This window comes from Balaenoptera physalus, assembly GCF_965194825.1.
Source record: "Balaenoptera physalus genome assembly, chromosome: 1".
Lineage (NCBI taxonomy): Eukaryota > Metazoa > Chordata > Mammalia > Artiodactyla > Balaenopteridae > Balaenoptera > Balaenoptera physalus.
The window spans coordinates 188,480,549-188,501,243 of record NC_138882.1 but is presented as its reverse complement, the minus strand read 5'-3'; the positions used below and the strand labels follow the sequence as shown (position 1 = coordinate 188,501,243).

Below are 20,695 nucleotides of genomic sequence, written 5' to 3'. Positions count from 1 at the left end.
TGGCCAGTTTCATAGATCTTTGGCTTGTGCTAAGATTTTACCTATAGGCATTATAATGATGAATCTCATAAAATTATCAGTTGAAACCATCAACAATGGATATTTGTTCAGTGCTCCATGACACTGCTTTGTGTTAAGTTCAGCTTACCAAACCAAGGCATTGTCTCTGGCCCCATCTGTCAGTGATGCAGAGCTCTCAGGCACATGTTCCTAATACTGGGGTCTTTGTCTACAGACAGTCTTCATGCTGAAGTAATTTTAATTACAAATTCAACAGTGCAGCACTCACTGGATTAACAAAAAATTATGTCTATGTTTTGATTTAATTTCAATGCTGCATTAAAACCACATATTGTTGAACCCTTTAAAAATAAGGGAAATTACATTAGTGTTAGTGGATAAGCACCAGTTATCTAAAAATATGAAAGTGCAGCGAGTCTCCTGACCCATTAGGGACACAAGGTTCTAAAACTTAGCTTGGAGTGTGGTGTTGGTTACCTGGTGAGAACTAAATAAATAATGTAGAAGATGATCACTTTTATGGAGGGGGGAAAGGAAAAGCTTTTTGATAGAAATTAAAGCCTCAATTATGACTGTGGGTTGTACTGTTAGACAGTCTTGGGGTTTTACAATGGTAAAGGGGCATTTATTCAGTTTTTCCATGAATAAATATAAAGGATTATACAACCATGAATATTGTCTGGTGTATTGCCAGGAATAGATGCTTAGAATTTCAGAGAAGCTGATTTATATTAAAGTTGAGAAAGGTACTTCTGTGTACAAATAATGGGACCATAATGCTTTCCTTACATTATGGCTGTTTCCGTCCTCTTCTGAGAGGGTCGGAAGTTGGAATCAAGTTTTTATCCACAAACTGCTTGGTCCTGATGCCAGTCTTGCAGCTTCTCACGCTGCTCACTTTGTTCTACATCATCACACATGAGGAATAGGTAGCTTCACCCTATGTGGTGTGGTGGAAAGAACACTGACCTAACTTAGGACAAGCAACTAAAACTGAGGCCTGTTAGGTTCTGAAGTATAAAATGTAGAGTTAGGTAGGGAGAAGAAAAAGCATTAAAGATCTTTTTCATCTTTTGTATTCTTTCATCCACACTAGCAAAATGAATATCCTGGTTCTACTCAGAGTTCTACTCAGAAGCATTTGTATTTTGAGTCAGTTGTATGAAAATCCCGCGTAATGCTGAAATTCTCTGCGTTAAGATATATGTATTTTCTCTCATTTTAATCATATCAGATTTAAGTGTAGATATAAGGCAATCAACTCTACTTTGATTTTCAAATAAATTATTTGTGGAGCTATGGCTCAGGAATTGACCTTTCCATTTCTTTGGGTTCCCAGGTTCTAAAACTGACTTTGCTTTGCAAGAAAAGTATTAGGGGAGAAGGTGAAATCATAGCAGTCAGCAGAGTGAAGGATAGCTCTTTGTTTTCACCCTTGACTGCATTTCTTACCTACAAACAATTTGTAATAATGCAACATCACCCAGTTATGTACCAGTCATTCTCTGTGTAAGAGGAGTAACTTCTTTGCTGTTTTTGTGATTCACGGGATTAGATTTCCCGTATTGGCACATAATTGCAAATACGATTTACTTATAAAATTTTCCAGTTTTTTGTAAAATTCCATTTATAGGTTTTGATTCATGGCCTTGGCTGCCTCTGGTGAATTTTTATATGAAAATTAAAAGAGCTTGTCCCTTTAGCTATTCTCTTATGGCATGCTGGGATGTTATGAACCATCCGTCATCATTTGGGATGAAATGTAAAATATTTAGGCTAGTGTTCTGGGTTAAAAGTCTCCTGGTTATTCTGTGACCTAAGTACCTGAACTGACATTCTTTCTGTAACTAGAATCATAATTATGCTGGTTTTTATTATCTTTATGTTGACAGAATTTGTTTCCCTTTTTATGTAACTTCATAGAACTTTATGCTAATACATCCTTTACATCTTCCCCTCTCTCGTCCCTGTTCTCTTTCAGTCTGCTAGGTCAAGGTACAAGGATTCTCAAGAATGAAGAATAATTATAAAGATTCCAGTTTAAAAAACTTCGTGAGAGAACATTTATAGAGCCCAAAGCATTGATTTTGGACTAAAGCCTATGTTATAATAATAAGACAAGGAGCTGTCTAGTGACTGTGCAGTTGTGTAGTCACAGCGCCAATGCACACGCCACTGCCACTGAATTACAGAGTTCTGTCTTCCAGAAAGGGAAGTTTACAAGAATACTTCCTGTTCTTCCACATTTGGAGTAGCCGTTGCCATAGACAGAAAGGAGATTCTTCTTTAACGTTGGCTCAAACAGCACTTTATTGTAACTTAAAACAGTGGTTCTTGTTTTTGAGTAGCTACTTTTAAGTATAAAAATAGCTATACAAATTAAATATGGTTAGGAATCTAAACATGTCCTATATAGTTAATATCCATCATGAGTATGGCTTTGAAAAATCAACCTAATATAGAGTTGAATGGCTTTGCTTCTCTACCTCTGGTTTAACCCATTTTTCTGGAAAAATCTTCCACTTCTACTTAAAGATAGAGGACAGATCACTTTCCCATTCACTTATGTACATAATGATGAGTGATGTTCAATCACTCACCAGATATTTATTGACCAGACATGGTTCCTGCCCTCATGGGTTTTCAGTCTGGTGGGTGAGACAGACAAATAATTACATAAATAAATGGAAATCATAGCAATGATGGAGTTGTGTGTTACTGAGATCATACAACACTAGGGAGACCTGTCATAAGAGAGTGGTATTTGGAATAAGATGTGACATCAAAGGCATGAGGTGGGTAGTAGAACTCAGAGAGGACAGCAGACAGGGGACGAGCATATGCGATGGCTCTTTAATGGCCAAGGCATTGAACGTGGGCAGTGGCTGGAATGCCAGTAAGAAATGAAGGTGGTCTGTATGTGTGCTGACTTTGAAAGTGAAATTATCCATTTGGTACCTTATGCCAAATTCGTAGTCTTTAAACTCTATCACAGTAGTTGATGTTTGAGAGTCTTGTTTGTAATCCTTTTTAGACTTTTCTTTTAAAAATTTTTGTACACTGGAGCTCTATCCCTCTTTTTTAGCATTGCCCTCCCCCACCTTTGGAGCAGACTGAAAGGGAAGTAGACATCATTTGATCTGATTCAGTGTCCACTTGCAATTATTTTTGTTATACTTTCATTCATGTTTCATTTATGCTCTTTCAGTTTTATTAACATTTGTTTTTCTGTGGTGTATTTTGTCTATTTTCAGAATTGTTTTCATTACTTGTAGTTGAAATCCCAAGAATCCGCTCCATCTTCCTTTTCTTTGTTTTAAAGTAGATTCAGAGCAGGAAAAGGTGCAGACATGCATACAGGCATACCTCGGAGATATTGCTGGTTTGTTTCCAGACCACTGCAATAAAAGCAAATATCGCTATAAAGCCAGTCACGTGCCTTTTTTGGTCTCCCAATGCATATAAGTTATGTTTACATTACATTTGGTCTATTAAGCGTGCAAAGCGTTATGTCTAAAAAAACAATGTATGTACCTTAATTAAAAAATACTTTATTGCTAAAAGGAATATGCTAGCCATCATCTGAGCCTTCAGTGAAGTAGGCTTTTTGCTGGTGGAGGGTGCTGTTTGATAGCATCTAACCCACAGTAGAACTTTCAAAATTGGAGTCAGTCCACTCAGACCCTGCCATTGCTTTATCAGCTATGTTTATGTAATATTTTAAATCCTTTGTTGTCATTTCCCAGCATCTTCACTGGAAGTAGATTCCATCTCAAGAAACCACTTTCTTTGCTCATCCATAAGAAGCAACTCTTCACCCATTAAAGTTTTATCATGAGACTATAGTAATCCAGTCCCATCTTCAGGCTCCACTTCTAATTCTTTTTCTCTTGCTATTTCTACCACGTCCGCAGTTACTTTCTCCACTGAAGTCTTGAATCCCTCAAAGTCATCCATGAGGGTTGGAGTCAACTTCTTCCAAACTCCTGTTTATATTGATATTTTGACCTCTTCCCACAAATCACAGATGTTCCTAATGGCACCTACAAGGGCGAATCCTTTCCAGGTCCATCAAAGAAGTCCCTGTCTATGGCAGCTGTAGCCTTACAAAATGTATTTCTTAAATAACAAGACTTGAAAGTCAGAATTACTCCTTGACCCATGGGCTGCAGAATGCATGTTGTGTTAGCAGGCACGAAAACATTCATCTCCATCAGAGCTCTTGGGTGACCGACCAGGTGCATTGTCAGTGAGCAGTAATATTTTTAAAGGGCTCTTTTTTTTTTTTGCCCTGAGCAGTCAGTCTCAACAGTGGGCTTAAAATATTCAGTAAACCATGTTGTAAACAGATGTGCTGTCATCTAGGCTTTGTTGTTTCATTTATAGAAAACAGGCAAAGTAGATTTAGCATAATTCTTAAAGGCCCTAGGATTTTCAGAATGGTAAATGATCATTGGCTTCAACTACAGGTCACTAGTTGCATTAGCCCCTAACGAGAGAGTCAGTCTGTCCTTTGAAGCTAGACATTTACTTCCCTCTAGCTCTGAAAGTCTTAGATGGCATCTTCTTCCAATAAAAGGCTGTTTCATCTACACTGAAATTCTTATTTAGTGTAGCCACCTTCATTAATTAACTTAGCTGGGACTTCTGGATACTTTGCTGCAGCTTCTACATTAGCACTTCTGCTTCCCTTTGCACTTTTATGTTATGGAGACGACTTCTTTCCTTAAACATCATGAACCAACCTCTGATAGCTCCAGACTTTTCTTCTGTGGCTTCTTTACCTCTCTTGGCCTTCATAGAATTGAAGAGAGTTAGAGCCTTGCTCTGGATTAGGCTTTGGCCTAAGGGAATGTTGTGGCTGTTTTGATCTTCTATCCAGACCACTAAAACTTTCTCTATGTCATCAATAAGGCTTTTTCGCTATCTTATATCACTTGTGTATTCACTGGAGTAGCACTTTTAATTTCCTTCAAGAGCTTTTCCTTTGCATTCACAACTTCTCTGACTGGCACAAGAGGCCTTGCTTTCAGCCTGTCTCAGCTTTCAACATGCCTTCCTCACTAAACTTAGTCATTTCTAACTTTTGAGTTCAGGTAAGAGACATGAGACTCTTCCTTTCACTTAAACACTTAAGAGGCCATTGTAGGATTATTAACTGTCCTAATTTCAGTATTGTTGTGTCTCAGGAAATAGGGAGGCCCAAGGAGAGGGAGAGAGACAGGGGAATGGCCTGTTGGTGGAGCAGTCAGAACACACATTTATCGGTTAAGTTCAGTGTCTTGTATGGTTGTGGTTTGTGGCACCTCTAAATAATTACAACTGTAATGTCAAAGATGACAGATCACCATAAAAAAATAATAATAATGAAAAAGTTTGAAATAGTGTGAGAATTACCAAAATGTGACACAGAGTCATGAAGCAAGCAAATGTTGTTGGAAAAATGGCGCCTTGCTGGAGACAGGGTTGCCACAAACCTTTAATTTGTAAAAAATGCAATATTCGCAAAGCACAAGAAAGTGGAACACAATAAAACGAGGTATGCCTGCATGTGTCACATTTAGTTATGTGTGATTTCTTGATGCAAATGTTTGCTCTTTGTCTTGTCTTGTCTTCAAAGATCAGCATATACCAAGTGGGAAGACAGGAGTAATAGTAGGAACTAGATTCTATTTCCCACCCACTAATTGGAATGAACACCCAAGCTTTGTGATCACCAGTTTGTGTTGCTTAAAAAAAGTCAATAGCTACAAAATAATGAAAGAAGAAAAAAAGAGAACAAATGTGATACGACTTTGCTAGTTCATTTGAAGTTGAAAAATGTTAGGTCTTACCTCATGTATATGCATTTCTGAATAAAGTTTTGAACCCTAGAAGCAAAAGCAATCCTTTAGGGATCAGCTGTCTCCTTCTCCCTTAGCATTTATCTTGATGTCCATCCAGAGTCTCTTATAAGCTCACTAACAAAGAAATTTCTGGCTACATGGCCTTTCTGCCCATATGTGTCAGTCACCCTGCCTAAAGATCATAGTCATTTCTTAGGGTAAAAATAAAGACCCACAATGTTGTGACTTGAAATCTATTTTAGAGTTATTGACTGTATTTCAGTCACATTTCTCTGACCATTTTTGTCTCCTGATTTCTGTATTATCAGGGAAAAAAAACAAAAACCTCTTTGTAATTAGTTACATTAAAAGGTTAAACTCCTTAATGGGCTCCCTTTTCCCACTCATAGCAGTATTTGTAGAGGAGTATCTTGGAAGTCTACTTCCAATGGTCACTCTACCTATGGTAGTAATTCTTACAGGGAGTAATTTGGTGTACGTTGGTCTTTTCCACTGCTTTACCAAGCATTTGCATTTGTTTATACGTTATGTATTCTGAAAAAGCAACAGGAGGCAGTCTGCGAGTACAGAACAGAGAGGTGACCTTAAGACAGGGCCCAGAAGCCAGCTCACAGTTTCATGAAGGTATTCTCAGTAAATCTGAAAGCCACCTTCTCTGCCTGTGGGATGCTCAGATGTCTGTCTCCTGGTTTCTGTCTCTAGAGCATTTGTTTACCTGAGCAACCTGCTGTACCCCGTGCCCCTGATTCACAGGGTGGCCGTTGTCAGTGAGAAGGGCGAAGTGCGGGGATTTCTCCGTGTGGCTGTGCAGGCCATCGCAGGTAGGCACCCCTCTTCTGAAATGAGGGCAGTGGGTCCTCTGCCTCAAGACAAAGCAGGCCAGTTCCGTAGGGGCCGCGCTTCAGTGCAGACTGAAGAAAGCCTTTATTGCTTCCTTTCTAGCTGTTGTTCCCAAGTATCACAAGTAGATCCTGTTTGGTTTGGGCTACTGCTGTTCTGGAATAATGGGGTAAAGGGATTTCCTTTAACATGAAGAACAACCCTTGGGTTACCTTTATAAAAGTCATTTGCATTTTAAATGATGTATCTTAACTGCTTCAGAAATAACAGAGGATTTTCAGACGGTTTCTTGCCTAATTTTCTCTCAGGATACTTCTGCTAGACATTTCTGTCCTTTGGCTGCTATTTTGCAATGCGTGGATCAAGATCTTGACACTTTATACTTTTTTCCAAGATCCAGCCTACATTCTGAAGAAAGAATGTGGCTGTTCCCTGTAACGTTTCTGTTTTAGTTTCCAACTGCTGTGCTGTATTTAGTGACCTCTTTCAGCCTTTCCCCGTGGAAATGCGTGATAGTCACCAGCGTTGAGCTATGGAGGTCTTCACAAGTACAGTCTAATATTTTCAAATATTTATTGAGTATTATTGAATATAATCTTGTCAAGTGAAGGGATCAGTATTTCTAAGTATGACATTTGAACAACATCAAGAATGAAACCGATCCTTTATTCATTAGTTTCATTCGAGCTAAGGAGGTGGTAAGTTTACCTGAGTAGAGTTGGAAGCAGCCTATTTGACTTTACTGCTTTGGTCTCTTTCTTTCTCATGCAAAAGACTTGTTCTTTAGTGTCTCCTCTTGTATTAAAGTTTGAGAACCCTAAGGCCCACTGTCTCCTACTTATTTTTATTTTACTTTCCTACATATTTTTATTGTTGTAATCCAATAGGAGTCATTCCTCCTTGTCCCCATATCTAGTCTCATCCTTGCTTTTTTTTTCTTGCTTTTTTTTTTTCCCTCTACTTAGCGGACGAAGAAGCTCCTGATTATGGCTCTGGAATTCGACAGTCAGGAACAGCTAAAATATCTTTTGATAATGAGTACTTTAATCAGGTGAGAAATCTTCCAGGAAGAGGAAAACCTTGTGGGAGGATAAGGAGGTAGACAGGTTTTGTAAGGAGGATGTTCAGCACTGGAGAGCAGTTCTGCCTAGAACTAAAAAGTATAGGTTACCACAGGATAGTTAATAGAATATGGGACATGTCTAACAATTACCGAGGTAAGGGTAAAGGCCCAGCATTTATATTGTGTTGTATTGCCTTTTCTCAGGCAGCTCTTAATCCACATAACTTTTCAGTCACTATTATTTGTTGGGCAAATAAACATAAGGAAATGGGGGGAAAATATGTTGTCATACTACTTTATCATCTACTTATCCCTGCCTTGTTTTCAGAGTGACTTTTCTTCGGTTGCCATGACCCGTTCTGGTCTATCCTTGGAGGAGCTGAGGATTGTGGAAGGACAGGGTCAGAGTTCTGAGGTCATCACTCCTCCAGAAGAAATCAATCGAATGAATGACTTGGGTGTGTAATCAGAGTGTACTATGATTGCATATGTTTTCAAAGAAGGAAAAATACTTACCATTGTCAAGGAAGATAGTTGCTTTTATCAACTAGGGATGGAAAGATACACTCTCCTCTCTGAAAGGTGCTTTGTGTGTTACTTGAACCATACGTGTGTTCATTTGACCCTCTTTAGATTTGAAGTCAAGCACTTTGCTGGATGGTAAGATGGTAATGGAAGGATTTTCTGAAGAGATTGGCAACCACCTGAAACTGGGCAGTGCCTTCACTTTCCGTGTAACAGTGTTGCAGGCCAGTGGAATCCTCCCAGAGTATGCAGATATCTTCTGTCAGTTCAAGTAAGCCGCCCCTTTGCTCTGCCTCCCTAAGCTCTTACCCCAGATGATGTCCTTTGTGCACTATAGAGGGATCTGACACTTGCCAGGTAGTACACTCTTGAGAGAGAAATGACTACCAGCCGCTGAAATCAAATGCTTTCTTCACTCAAGATGGGAGTAAGAACTGGAAACCTACAATGGAATGAAACAGAGTTCATTGTGGGGAGGAGTGTGGCCACATATCCTGCTAGAAGGTTTGGTTGTGGACTGTCCCCCTCTGCCAGGAGTATAGGATCAGATCCAGATGAGCCTACTTATTAGTCTTTTTAAATGCTCTTCATGCCGAAATGTCTCGTTAATAAACAAGTATGAAAGCAATGAATTATCCAACCGCCAATTATGCTTATTTAATACTTGGGAAAGGGAAAATGTAAGTCATTTAAAGAGCAGCAAAATTCTGCATCCACTGAAAAAAAGCTAGTAAGTACGTAGAGAAGATGTGACAGGTTTCATTTCTCATCCACTTTCTAAGCATTTTCTATCCTATAACCCTCTGGAGCTCTGTGCTCTAGGTACTTTCAAGACCTCCAAAAACATTTTTTTGGAGAATCTTTAAGTTTTAATACCCCCAAACATCAATATGTCTTCAGTACTTGGAAAGGGCCACAGTACAAGAGAATGAAGTCTAAGCCACCCCATTCCTAAAGCCCCCAGTTTGCCACTGGTGCCACCAAGAGGCTGCTTTAGATTTCTGCCATTCCTTTCCCCTCAGTATGTGCCTTAGCCTTCCCTGGGGTCCTAAAGCAGCATTACTTTTTACATAGATTTTAGCCAAGTCCTCAATTAAATGTGATTATTACATAGTAAGCCACTAATACCATTTGCTGTAACTTATAATTGATGAAATAGTATCCATCCAGTGTAGATTTTGCCCATTTAATGTGTTTTCCCTAATAGCCTCAGTTAGTAACTGATGTATTTTATGGAAAAGACCTACTTGGTTAACTGACATCTGAAATGGCAATAGTGGTATGTTGACTTCTGTCCTAAAATCTCCTAAAAAGAGAGTAGCATCTCCACCTGGCATTAGCTCTGGAGGAAAGGGCATGTTGACTCATGCTGAAAGAAGACTCAGATTCTTCTGAGGTTTTTATAAACTCTCATCTGGCCTGCATAGGGAAAACACAGCTGTAGAGCAGTGTGAATGATTTCATGTGTCACCTGTGTGGAACCCCAGGATATTTGTATCTGCTCCAAGCAGAGCCTTGTTGGAGTGTAGATCAGAGATCAGCTGATGCTCATGGCGCCTCTGGTAGGTACACTGTGTGGTGTGGAGAGGAAGAAATTGGAAGAAAAAAAGGAGTAAGAAGTAAGAGAAGGAAAGGGAGAGAGGTAAGGAGAAAATGAGAAGAAAGAAAATAGACAAGAGTACCCGTAATATGGAATGCTGCAGTGCCACAGCAGTATGTGACATCAGTGATTTGGATGCCTGGCAAAAGTACACCACTGTCTTCGGGCTCAGTGAATTACAGTTGACCCTTGAGCAACTCAGGAGTTAGGGCACTGACCCTCCGCACAGTCAAAAATCCGAGTGTATATCCAGGGTTCCACCATATCCGCAGTTCTGCATCTAAGGATTCAACCAACTGCGGATTGTGCAATACCCTAGTATTTACTATGGAAAAAAATCCACATATAAGTGGACCCACACAGTTCAAACCTGTGTTGTTCAAAGGTCAGGTGTAATTTGGAAGACTCGGAGTTCATGATCCTGGTCTTTCTACCCCCTACTCTAAGTATTCTTGGACTTCCCTGGTGGTCCAGTGGTTAAGACTTTGCGCTTCCACTGCAGACCCTGGTCGGGGAACTAAGATCCCACATGCCGCATGGCACAGCCAAAAAAAAAAAAAAAGTATTATTTCCATTTTTTTCTTGCAGGAGTGTGGGATGTCCTTCTGGTGGATATTTCTATCTGGCAGTAAATCTTTGAATTGAGTATTCTATAATTCTCCGCTTCTTTTTATGTCAGACTAATAATAGGGAGGGAGAGAGAACAATAAAATCTCATATTTATGAGAATAAGTCAATATAGCCCACTGACTCAAATATTTCAGGAGTATTTTCTACATTTAGAGCCCTGTGGGAGACACTCACTGCCTTTTGGGGAGACAAGCAAATAAATACATTATTACAAACAATGATATCATTGCTGTTGAAGAAAAATAGGTCTCTAGTGCTGTGGGAACATAGAACTGTTTGAGTGAGTCAGGGAAGTCTTCCTGGAAGAGGTGATATTTGAATCTCCTCCTAGCTGGTCTTAGACTCCCAGGCAAGTATGTTGTCCACAGGCTTTGATACTACCTTATAGAAGCTTTAATCTGCCATATCTTTTCTGTACAAAATGATTTCACAATTTTTATTTTCAGTAAAAACTTTTACAAGGGAATAGGAGTTCACTGAATTCACTCTTCATACATTCACATGGCTAGGTGATAGGGTTAGTTGATTTTTAAGTCATTTTTGACATAAAAGCTAAAATGCTATCTGAGTGATATGGAGAACATTCTCTACAAGGAAACGGAAATACTTTGACTCAGTTAAAGACTCTACTTAAGTAAGGTGCTGCTTTCCGTGGGGTCCAAGCTGATCCTGATGAAACCATTAATACGAAATTCACGTGGCTCTTTTTTTTTTCTCTTAAGCTTTTTGCATCGCCATGATGAAGCATTCTCCACTGAACCCCTCAAAAACCATGGCAGAGGAAGTCCTCTGGGCTTTTATCATGTGCAGAATGTAAGTGACGTGGACGTTTTTGCCAAATGTTTTGCGGGTTTATGGTAACTTGAAGCAGCTGGGGTGAGGCAGTCGTCATGTGTGGGTCCCTTTGGCTTTCTCAGCTGAAGAAGGATGATAATCTAAGCTGCTGTGCAGGGGCAGCTCTGTGATGAGAACAGACAGTGGAGGGAGCGGCCAGGGCCCTGAGCTAATCCTCAGTGGACAGAACAGGCAGCATCTTCTCTGAATTACAGTGGGGCCTGTGAGTAGCCTGGGGGTGGGTCTGCCAATAAATTCTTTGTCGGTTTGAATGTAGTGAGTTGTTTTAGTGTTTCCTTCCTAGGATAATAAGCATGTTGCATATGAGTTTTGTTAAAGTTAATATGTTATTCTTTAAACCATAAGAGACAAATAATTTGGTTGCAAATAATGTAGAAACTATGAAATACATTTTGTAGCTAAATTAAGATTCAGAATCTGTTTCCTTGCAGCTGATTCTATGATTAGTCCTTTAATGCCCCTTACAACTCTCTCATAAGTGGAATAAGAAAACAGACTTTCCATCTCTTCTAGAAAGATTTGCTCAACTCTGTTCAAAAGGCATGATCCTCATTACAATAGCTAACATTCACTGAGAGCTTATTTTGTGTCAGTCATTGTTATAGGTGTGTTTTTGTGTCTTAATTCACTTAATCCTCACTTTTATGCCATATACTATCAGAATCCCCACGTTATAGTTGAGATTACCGAGGCAGAGAGCACTCGAAGTCACTCACCAAGGTTATAAAGCTAGGAAGAGGCAGAGGTGGGGTTTGAACCCAGGGAAACGTGGCTCTAGCATCCAGGAGCTTCACTACTGCTTGAACAGTCTCGTTCTCTTGCCAGCCATAATCCACTCCCTAAAATGCGAGAGGAAGGGACAACTCCAGAAATGGAACAAGCAAATACAGAACACACTGTTTCCTTTTTTATGTTTAATTGTATAAATAAGAGCGTGCCTGTATATGATAAATATTGATTGGCTCCTGTGCACAAGGACTGTGCCTGACGCCACTGGGGGCGCTCAGATGAATCACAGGGTAGGTTATGCCTCCGAAGAGCTGAGAATTATGATAGGGGAAATAAAATGCATATTTAAACAATAGTGGTACAGGATATAGAAACATTCGAAAGGTATTCATTAAATGCAACGGGAGTAGAGAAGGGAGAGTTATTTCTGCTAATGGGAAGAGTCTTTTAAGCTACATTCTTTGTTGGGGGTGGATGTTTTTGTAGAAAAAGGAGGTGGGGGAACTTCCTGAAGACTGTAGTGTAAATAAGAAAAGGTGGGTGACGCTTGGCATTGTACCTGGCACAGAGTCTGCAGTCATGTTTTTCATATTGTTGTTGCTGTTTGAGCTGGGCCTTGAAGTACACGGATGACAGAGGTACAGAGATGTGGGAAGGCCTCCCAGGCACGGCTGCAGCCTGGGCCAGCCCTCAGGCACGGTGGAGGAGAGAGCAGGTGAAGGGAGCAGCAGATTGAGTCCAAACATTGTGTGAAGGGCAGCAGAGGGGCCAGAGGTCATTTGGGGTGGACACTGGAGGGTGTTGAATGCCTGAAGCTTGGTGAAGTTACTGTAGAAAGAAAACCAGAGAAGAGCCCCTCTCTTTTGGTGTGAGAAGCCTGCATAGTAAAATTCCCAGCACATACTGGGTACTCAAAGTGCTGTAGTGCTGTTTGCCCCAAAAATGTGTATTTTCCTATAATAAATCTTTCGCTAATCTAGGTTGCCTTTATTCCTTATTAGATTGCAGTGGAGGTTACGGAATCATTTGTGGACTATATCAAAACCAAGCCTATCGTGTTTGAAGTCTTTGGGCATTATCAGCAGCACCCACTTCACCTGCAAGGACAGGAGCTTAACAGGTTTGGACCGAATGAGCAAAGATTTTTGTTATTGATATTGTTGTTGTTGTTATTGTTGTTACTGTCACTTGCTGGAAAAGAAGAAATCTTTTGAGGAATTAAGATAGGTAAATAACAGTTTTATATATTACCCTATGTTTCCATTTCAGAAACATCACCATCTTTCTTCTAAGCCACCCAGTCACTAACTGTAGGTAGAGCAAATTGAGTTTTGCCCAGGTGACCTTGAGTACTGTCTTTTTGTAGGAAGAGACTTTGAATAGGATAGAAAGTTGAGGTGATAGGGATATAACCTGAAAGTTGTGTGTAATTGGTCCTAACCACCCAGAACTTTATGAAGCATAAAGTCACTATGAAGCATGTGTCTCTAAGTGGAGACATCAAAACTGGGGAGGGGGACGGTGATGGGGACTTTGGGATGATGGCAGAGTGTCTATGTTATAACAGAAAGAGTTTTCTTGTTTATTAGCTCTGACTTACAAGGGGACTTTTATCAAAATGTCTTAGCCTCAGTTTTACTGTGTGGGTTTATATCTGATATCTGATAATGTACCAGAGTTGAAAGTACAAATGATCCGTTTCTAAAGGGGATTTAAACACGCCATTAATACCAGCATGGGACTGTTTAGTCTTGAAGAACTTTTGTCTTCCTTTGCAGTCCACCCCAGCCATCTCGACGATTCTTCCCTCCGCCCATGCCACTATCCAAGCCAGGTGAGCACAGCTGCGTTCTTTGTATGATGTACATCTCTTATTCTGAGTGACTTTTCAGATAAAAAAAATCATATTCAAATTCCTACTCCACTTCTGTGCATCCTTGTGTGTTCCAGTATCTAGTAGGAACTAGAATTGTTGGTTCCTGATGTGAAATAAGAGGTGCCAAACAATAGGGCTCTATATCCCAGCCGGTACTGTGGTCTTCTTACTGCAGATTTTTTTTTTTTTTTTTTAATTCTTGTTTTACCTTGTACAATCCCTATTTAATATTTACCTATGTTACACCTTAAGGCATGTGGTCAGTCTTTTTTTTTTTTTTAATTAATTAATTTATTTATTTATTTTTGGCTGTGTTGGGTCTTCGTTTCTGTGCGAGAGCTTTCTCTAGTTGCGGCGAGCAGGGGCCACTCTTCATCGCGGTGCGCGGGCCTCTCACTGTCGCGGCCTCTCTTGTTGCGGAGCACAGGCTCCAGACACGCAGGCTCAGTAGTTGTGGCTCACGGGCCTAGTTGCTCCGTGGCATGTGGGATCTTCCCAGACCAGGGCTCGAACCCGTGTCCCCTGCATCGGCAGGCAGATTCTCAACCACTGCGCCACCAGGGAAGCCCCTTACTGCAGATTTTGATAAGCTCCATGTTCCTAAATCTCTCTGCTTTGTGTGTAACTCCCTTTAACTGTCAGGTGACTGGGCACTCCTTTGCATATTACGTTTATTCTGCATGTTCGTGTATCCTGTTCTGATTTTTCTTTGTTTATTTTCATCCCTTTTCCTCGTTGCCCACTTGCCTCATTCCCACCCCGCCCTGTGCTCATTCTCCACCTCTGTGCTCCTCGCCTCCGTCCTGCCTTCAGACCATGAGAGAAAGATTGAGCTGATTCGGTTTCTCGTATCTGACTATGTGAATGTGCATGTGTTGGACATGTTTTCTGAGCATGCCAGTGTGCTCGCATCCTCCGCCATTGCCACCTTCCAGGATGGGGCTGACCCATTGCCGCCTTTTCTCTTTCTGCCAATTCCCAGCTGCCAGACCAAGAGGGTACCTAAACGAGATGGTTAGTAGCTAAAATTAGCTCTGCCTTAGATGTAGAACCATCCTCAGAGGCTGGTCCTAAAGCCTGGCTCTCCGTGTATGAAACACCAACGTTTCTGTTTGCTACTTGACCTGAATGTAGAGTTCAGCACGTTGTCAAGATCATATCACATTTCCTTCAGACAGATTTTTAGGAAACACCTTCTCTATTTATACCCCTTTCACATCATCCAGGGGTGGGGGGTGGTGGAGGGGCTCCTTATATTTGTTGGTGTGGATTCTGTGCAATGGTATTTTTAATTTTAAAGGTTTTCTACTGGTAGCTGGCTTTTCGTAATGCTCTAGTTTTGCTTTCTGACCCTCAGATGCCCACCAGCACCAGTAACCCCCTATTATCTTCTTGACTAGCATCATCACCAGCTTACCTGGAATTCAGCTCGGGTGAATGATGCTGACAGGCCATGCCTCTGAATAGCGCTGTAGGAGTCATACAGCCCCTTCAGATGCATTGTGTCAGTGGGTCCTCACAGCATCTTTTTAGACAGTAGGCAAGATATTATGATCGTCATTTTCTAGTTGAGGAGACAGACTCCCAGAGGTTAAGTGACTCAACCAAAGTTTCATAGCTAGTTAGCGGTTGAGCGATAATTAGATCCCAAGTCACTGGACTCTCACACCGCTGCTCCCAGGTTCAGAGCAGAGAACCCTCTTTGTATTGCCAAGATTTCAGAATTTCTACGTAGTGTTTCAAAATGCCCACCATGTGGAATCTGAAATTCTTGAAAATACGGGGGTTTTGGCTAATATATTTCATCAGTACAGATAAGAATATGGAATTTACATCTGAAGAAAATGGGTAACATGAGATCATTTACAGAATCCTGTATTTACAGATGAGACCAGTGGTTCCCAAACTTGTCCACACATTGGAATCACCTGGGGGGCTTCAAACCTCTCAGAGGGCTGAGTCCCACCCCTAGAGACTGTGATTTAATTGGCTGGTGGTGTGGCCTGGGCCATCTTTAAGATCCCCAGGTGACCCTCATGTGCAGGGAGGTTCAGGAACCACTGGGTTGGAGGACGGGTCTTTCCCGCCACAGCAGCTTTGATGAGGCCCTGTGATGGGCGAGGCTCGCCCCACATTGCCTGTCCCACATTGTTGCCGTGCTCTGCATGCCGCAAATGTGAGAGTCTAGGGAAGGTTTTTTAATGGTTTCGTGAGCACATTTACTCTGCATGAAACCTGTTTTCTCATCATTGGGTAGTTTGTTGAGAGGGAAAAAGATGCTGACTCTCTGTTTTCCTTGTTCTCTGAAGTTAGAGGTACTAATATAGTTGACGGTGACGTTTCTCTGGGTCTTCTGCACTGAAATCTATCCCCTCACTCTCGCTGCCTTTCCCAAGTGTGTCCTTGAAGACTGATATTAGAGAAGCTTATACCTTTGCTGAGTAGACTTGGACCAAATTTTAACATTTTCCAAAAACTTTTAAAAGTTCCAGCCACCAAGTTAAATACCATGAGCAAAACCAGCCTTGGCCAGAGCATGAGCAAGTACGATCTTCTGGTTTGGTTTGAGATCAGTGAATTGGAGCCTACAGGAGAGTAAGTCCAACTTTCTAAATTTTTAAATATGACAACTTTTCCAAAATTAGAAAATGTAATTTTGAGTCTCTCTTGTCTTTGGGTTCACAGAACATTGTCACATTCCAGTTTTGAACTGAATTTGGGTTGGGGAGGGTCTTTATATTATTCTTTGAATCATGTTTGTCAGAGAACTGTCTAGTATAATAATTTACCTTCTTGTTAGCAATAGCAAGATCATGGAGACTGGCACTTTGTTATGAGGGAAGACAACCTGCAAAGTGGGTTTTAGCAGCAGTAAAGCAAAGGGAGTCAGAAGCATATTGCACATAAAAGGGCCGAAGGCATATCAATATGTCAGGGGATTAGGGGACAGAATGTTTCTGTAGACCAAGGATTCTCAGCCTCTCACTATTTGGGGCCAGATGATTCTCTGTTGTTGGGGGTTGTCCTGTGCATTGGAGGATATTTAGCTGCATCCCTGGCCTCTAACCATAAGATGCCAGTAGCACCTCCCCTCCTGTTGTGACAACAGACATTGCCAGATGGCCCCTAGGGGTCAAAATTACCCCCAGTTGAGGACCACTGGCCCAGATCAAAATGATCAGCATCAGCTTACTCTCTCTGTATGAGCTGTGTTAGACTAAGTGACGAAGGTAATTACTGTTTATAGTTGTCTCAGAAATTCTTTTGAAAAACACAAAAGAGATCCCTCTCCCGAAACAGAGGCAAGGGGTTGTATCAGTTAGTGTAAAGGGTAGGGGATAAATGTTATCTTAATGATCCTATATTTATAATGCTGGGTAATACCATTATGATCACATCCATAAAACATTTATTTAGTTCCTACTGTGTGTGAGGTTTGGCTCTATTGATCCTATATAGAGTTGTCAGTAGTGACACTGCTTCGAGGAATTTGACTTTCCACAGACAGATCTATAATGTGATTATAACTTGCATTATGAGGGAGCAGTAGTTACAGTAAATGGTTTCTACTGAGTTAATTGCTTTCTGATTCTTAAAAAATGATCTAGAATCTGAAATTATCTCTTTCTTATCTCCTGACACTTGCCATTGCAGTAATATGTTATTTATGGAAATATCTGTTAGACAAAGAGCTGGGATCGGAGCCAGAAGCTGTTACTGCCCTATGAATACTTCAGCCTAGTCAGGATGGTGAGACATACATATGTGGAGAGGTTTACTGAATGCATAGGACCGTCCAATTAAATGTCCACCCCAGATGGTGAGAGAGACGTGGGATCAGAGTTTAGAAAACAAAGACTACTGAGGGCTGGAGTGACCACGGAGGACCTCGCAGGTGAAGTTGCACTTAGCACAAGCATTCTGTCTAACTTCTTTCTTTTACATGTCTGTTTTTATAGGTATATTCCAGCTGTGGTTGACCATACGGCAGGCTTGCCCTGCCAGGGGACATTTTTGCTTCACCAGGTACTAATGAAGGAGCAAAAGAGGGCTTAGAAGGGAACACCAAAAAAGTTAGAATAAGAAACGTAACTCTCTGTTTCTCTGCTTTTTTATCTCCATTTCAAGGGAATTTGGAGGTCAGGGGACATTGCCCCATCCTTTTTTTTTTTCTTTCCTTAATGTTTCTCCAACCTTGGCTTATATTTATTGATATATACCCTCGCTTTTATGTGTAAATATATTTTAAAAGAGCTATTTTGAAAGACTTTATTTCATTCAGTTACATAGTAATTTGTGCAGCTCCCATGTTATTTTATACAATTTTCACTTTGTGATGTTTGGAAACTCTGCTTTCACAGCCAAAAGTTCTTAATGGAGATTGAAGATGAAGGTTTCAGTGGACTAAAAATCTGGCCATGAAATGTAGGTCCCCCTTTGGCAAATCAAAAGTAGATTTAGTCAGTGCTCAAAAGTGCTCATGAGCCAGATGGGCACACTCTGGGACTTTCAGTCTGGGCATCGGTTCTTACAAGCCATATCAGAACCTGGCTCTTCCTCAGTCCCTGACCTGTGTCCCTTTGTTCAGAATAGCAGTGTGGACAGCATTCCCCTCTCCCTCCATACCTCCCCTTCCTGCCCATCAGACGATCCAGAAAAGGACAAACAAGAGGAAATAAGAGATTGTCCCAGCTAAATTGCAACCCTGCTCCATTATCTAGGGCATCCAGCGAAGGATCACAGTAACCATTATCCATGAGAAAGGGAGTGAACTCCATTGGAAGGATGTTCGGGAGCTGGTGGTAGGTGAGTATGTTCCAGCAGCTGGGGGCGGAGCTTAACGGAGTGCCTGTCCCCTGTTCGGAGCACAGGGAGTGTGCGGAAGGCTGCGCTGGAGAACGTGACTGTCAGAAGAGAGTCCTTGAGTTGGAAACTACTCTTGTTTCTCAGCTCCCTTCATGGGTTATTCAACCTGCCATTGTTTTTCTCAGTGCCTGTGGGAGCGGTTCTGTGCCCGAGGCTGTGAGAGGGCCTAAGAGAAGTCTCTGCTCCTTGTGAGCTTGGGGTCTAGTGAGGAGACAGCGTGTGTGCATGTACAGAGCAGTTTGATGAGTGAGTACCAAATGAGAACAACTGAAAGACCTTGCTAAAAGAGTTGACGACAAAAAAGACCCAGGAGAACTGGGTTAGCTTGTGGGAGATGATCTGAGTAGACCTGAGAGAACTTAGAGGGTTTCGTTTTTTTGCAAGCATTTGGAGTTAGAGAGTCAGCAATGTCTAACGTGCAAATGGCTAGAAATCTATGGCCAGAGTGGGGAGACTAAACTAAAGCACCGTGAGAGGCAAGAGTGGCCGAACAGCATAAGCTATAGAACGAGAGTCCAAGGCAGGGGGTCTGAACCTAGTTTTGCCATGGACCCCTTTGGCAGTGGTGAAACCTCAGAATTATGTTTTTAAATGTAGGAAATAAAGCACTTAGGATTACAAAGGGAACTAATAATATTGAAATACAGTTGTTAAACTTCTAAACAAATTTGTAACATAAGCTCTTCAATGATGTGGTCAATAAGCAGCGGGTCTAATTTCTATCATTTCAAAGTGGTGGTGAATGTCAAGATACTTCACATTAGTGTGATATGAAAACATCTGTGAATTCTGCTGGGGACAGAGGTATGGGTACTGCTGATTCTCCTGTGGTTTGTGCCCTCCCCTCATAATTGCAGGGAAAGGCAAATTTCAGTTAGAGGTTCCTGAAAATAAAGTTGTAAATTTTTTTTCCCATCCAGTTCAGACCTCCTGAATTCTATCCATAAACCCCTTGGGTATCTGTGGACCAGATTAAGAAGCCCTGGAAGGAAGATTATACTCTGTCCTATCTGGGGCAGTGGTTTTCAAGCTTTTCAAGATTAAGTTTTACACAAAACAAGAGAGATGCTTTCTGACCAGAAAGGGTGGGGTGCAGAGGCAGCAGTTACTAAGGCTTCTCTATAACCCTATGGCTTATTATTTTTATAACAAACATGAAATGTGGCAGGTGCTTTTCTGAATGCTCTAAAAATATTAGTTTATTTAATATAGCAAACACATAATATGATCGTAACAATCTTATAAGGGAAGAATTGTTATTCCCACTTCACAGGTGAGGAAAGTGAGGCTCAGAGGTTGAGCATATGCCCAGGCTGCACAGATAGTTAGTGTTGGAGCTGAGATTTGAACCCAGGCAGTCCTGCTCCAGAGACTGTGTTCTTAACCTCTGTGCAGTGCTGCATCCCCTAGTGTTATTTGAAAACAGCATTGTAAGATTTTGAAAAAGAAAGTGGTGTAATGAAGGCAGTGGCTTAAGAAGTTTATAGAAGGTGAGTGTGGGATGGCTTGGAAAGGGAGACGTGAGAGCAGCAGGGAGACCAGTTAAGTGGCTGTTGCCGTGTCTGAGATCAGAAGGGGATGACCTTCGTGAGCAGGGCAGTGAGTTGGAAATTAAAGCTGAGACAGATATGAGAAGCTCTTTGAACAAAGAGTAAGTTTTCACCGTTGACTAAATGTGGGATGTAAAGGAGAGACAGAATATGGAGAAGAATGGAAGGCCAAGAATTACAGAATTAGACTGTAGGGTTATAGCTGACCAAACGACGCTTCCAGCACCTGAAATTACACAGAGATTTCACAGTCTCTTTTTGGCCTAATGAATTACCGCTTTGTTTTTATTTACT

The 20,695-nt window shown here is 41.1% G+C and overlaps 1 protein-coding gene across 7 annotated transcripts in view; it reads left to right on the top strand.

Annotated features, from left to right (window-relative positions):
* The window catches only part of KIF1B (kinesin family member 1B), a 145,140-nt gene that overhangs the window by 104,165 nt on the left and 20,280 nt on the right, over nucleotides 1-20,695 (top strand). For all 7 annotated transcript variants that reach the window (XM_082460853.1, XM_082460852.1, XM_082460851.1 and 4 more), the window contains 10 exons: nucleotides 6,570-6,688; nucleotides 7,673-7,758; nucleotides 8,099-8,228; nucleotides 8,404-8,566; nucleotides 11,248-11,338; nucleotides 13,111-13,229; nucleotides 13,888-13,943; nucleotides 16,472-16,580; nucleotides 17,945-18,011; nucleotides 18,707-18,791. In XM_082460853.1, the coding sequence (XP_082316979.1) occupies nucleotides 6,570-6,688; nucleotides 7,673-7,758; nucleotides 8,099-8,228; nucleotides 8,404-8,566; nucleotides 11,248-11,338; nucleotides 13,111-13,229; nucleotides 13,888-13,943; nucleotides 16,472-16,580; nucleotides 17,945-18,011; nucleotides 18,707-18,791 (1,025 nt within the window). The remainder of the gene's footprint in view (nucleotides 1-6,569; nucleotides 6,689-7,672; nucleotides 7,759-8,098; nucleotides 8,229-8,403; nucleotides 8,567-11,247; nucleotides 11,339-13,110; nucleotides 13,230-13,887; nucleotides 13,944-16,471; nucleotides 16,581-17,944; nucleotides 18,012-18,706; nucleotides 18,792-20,695) is intronic.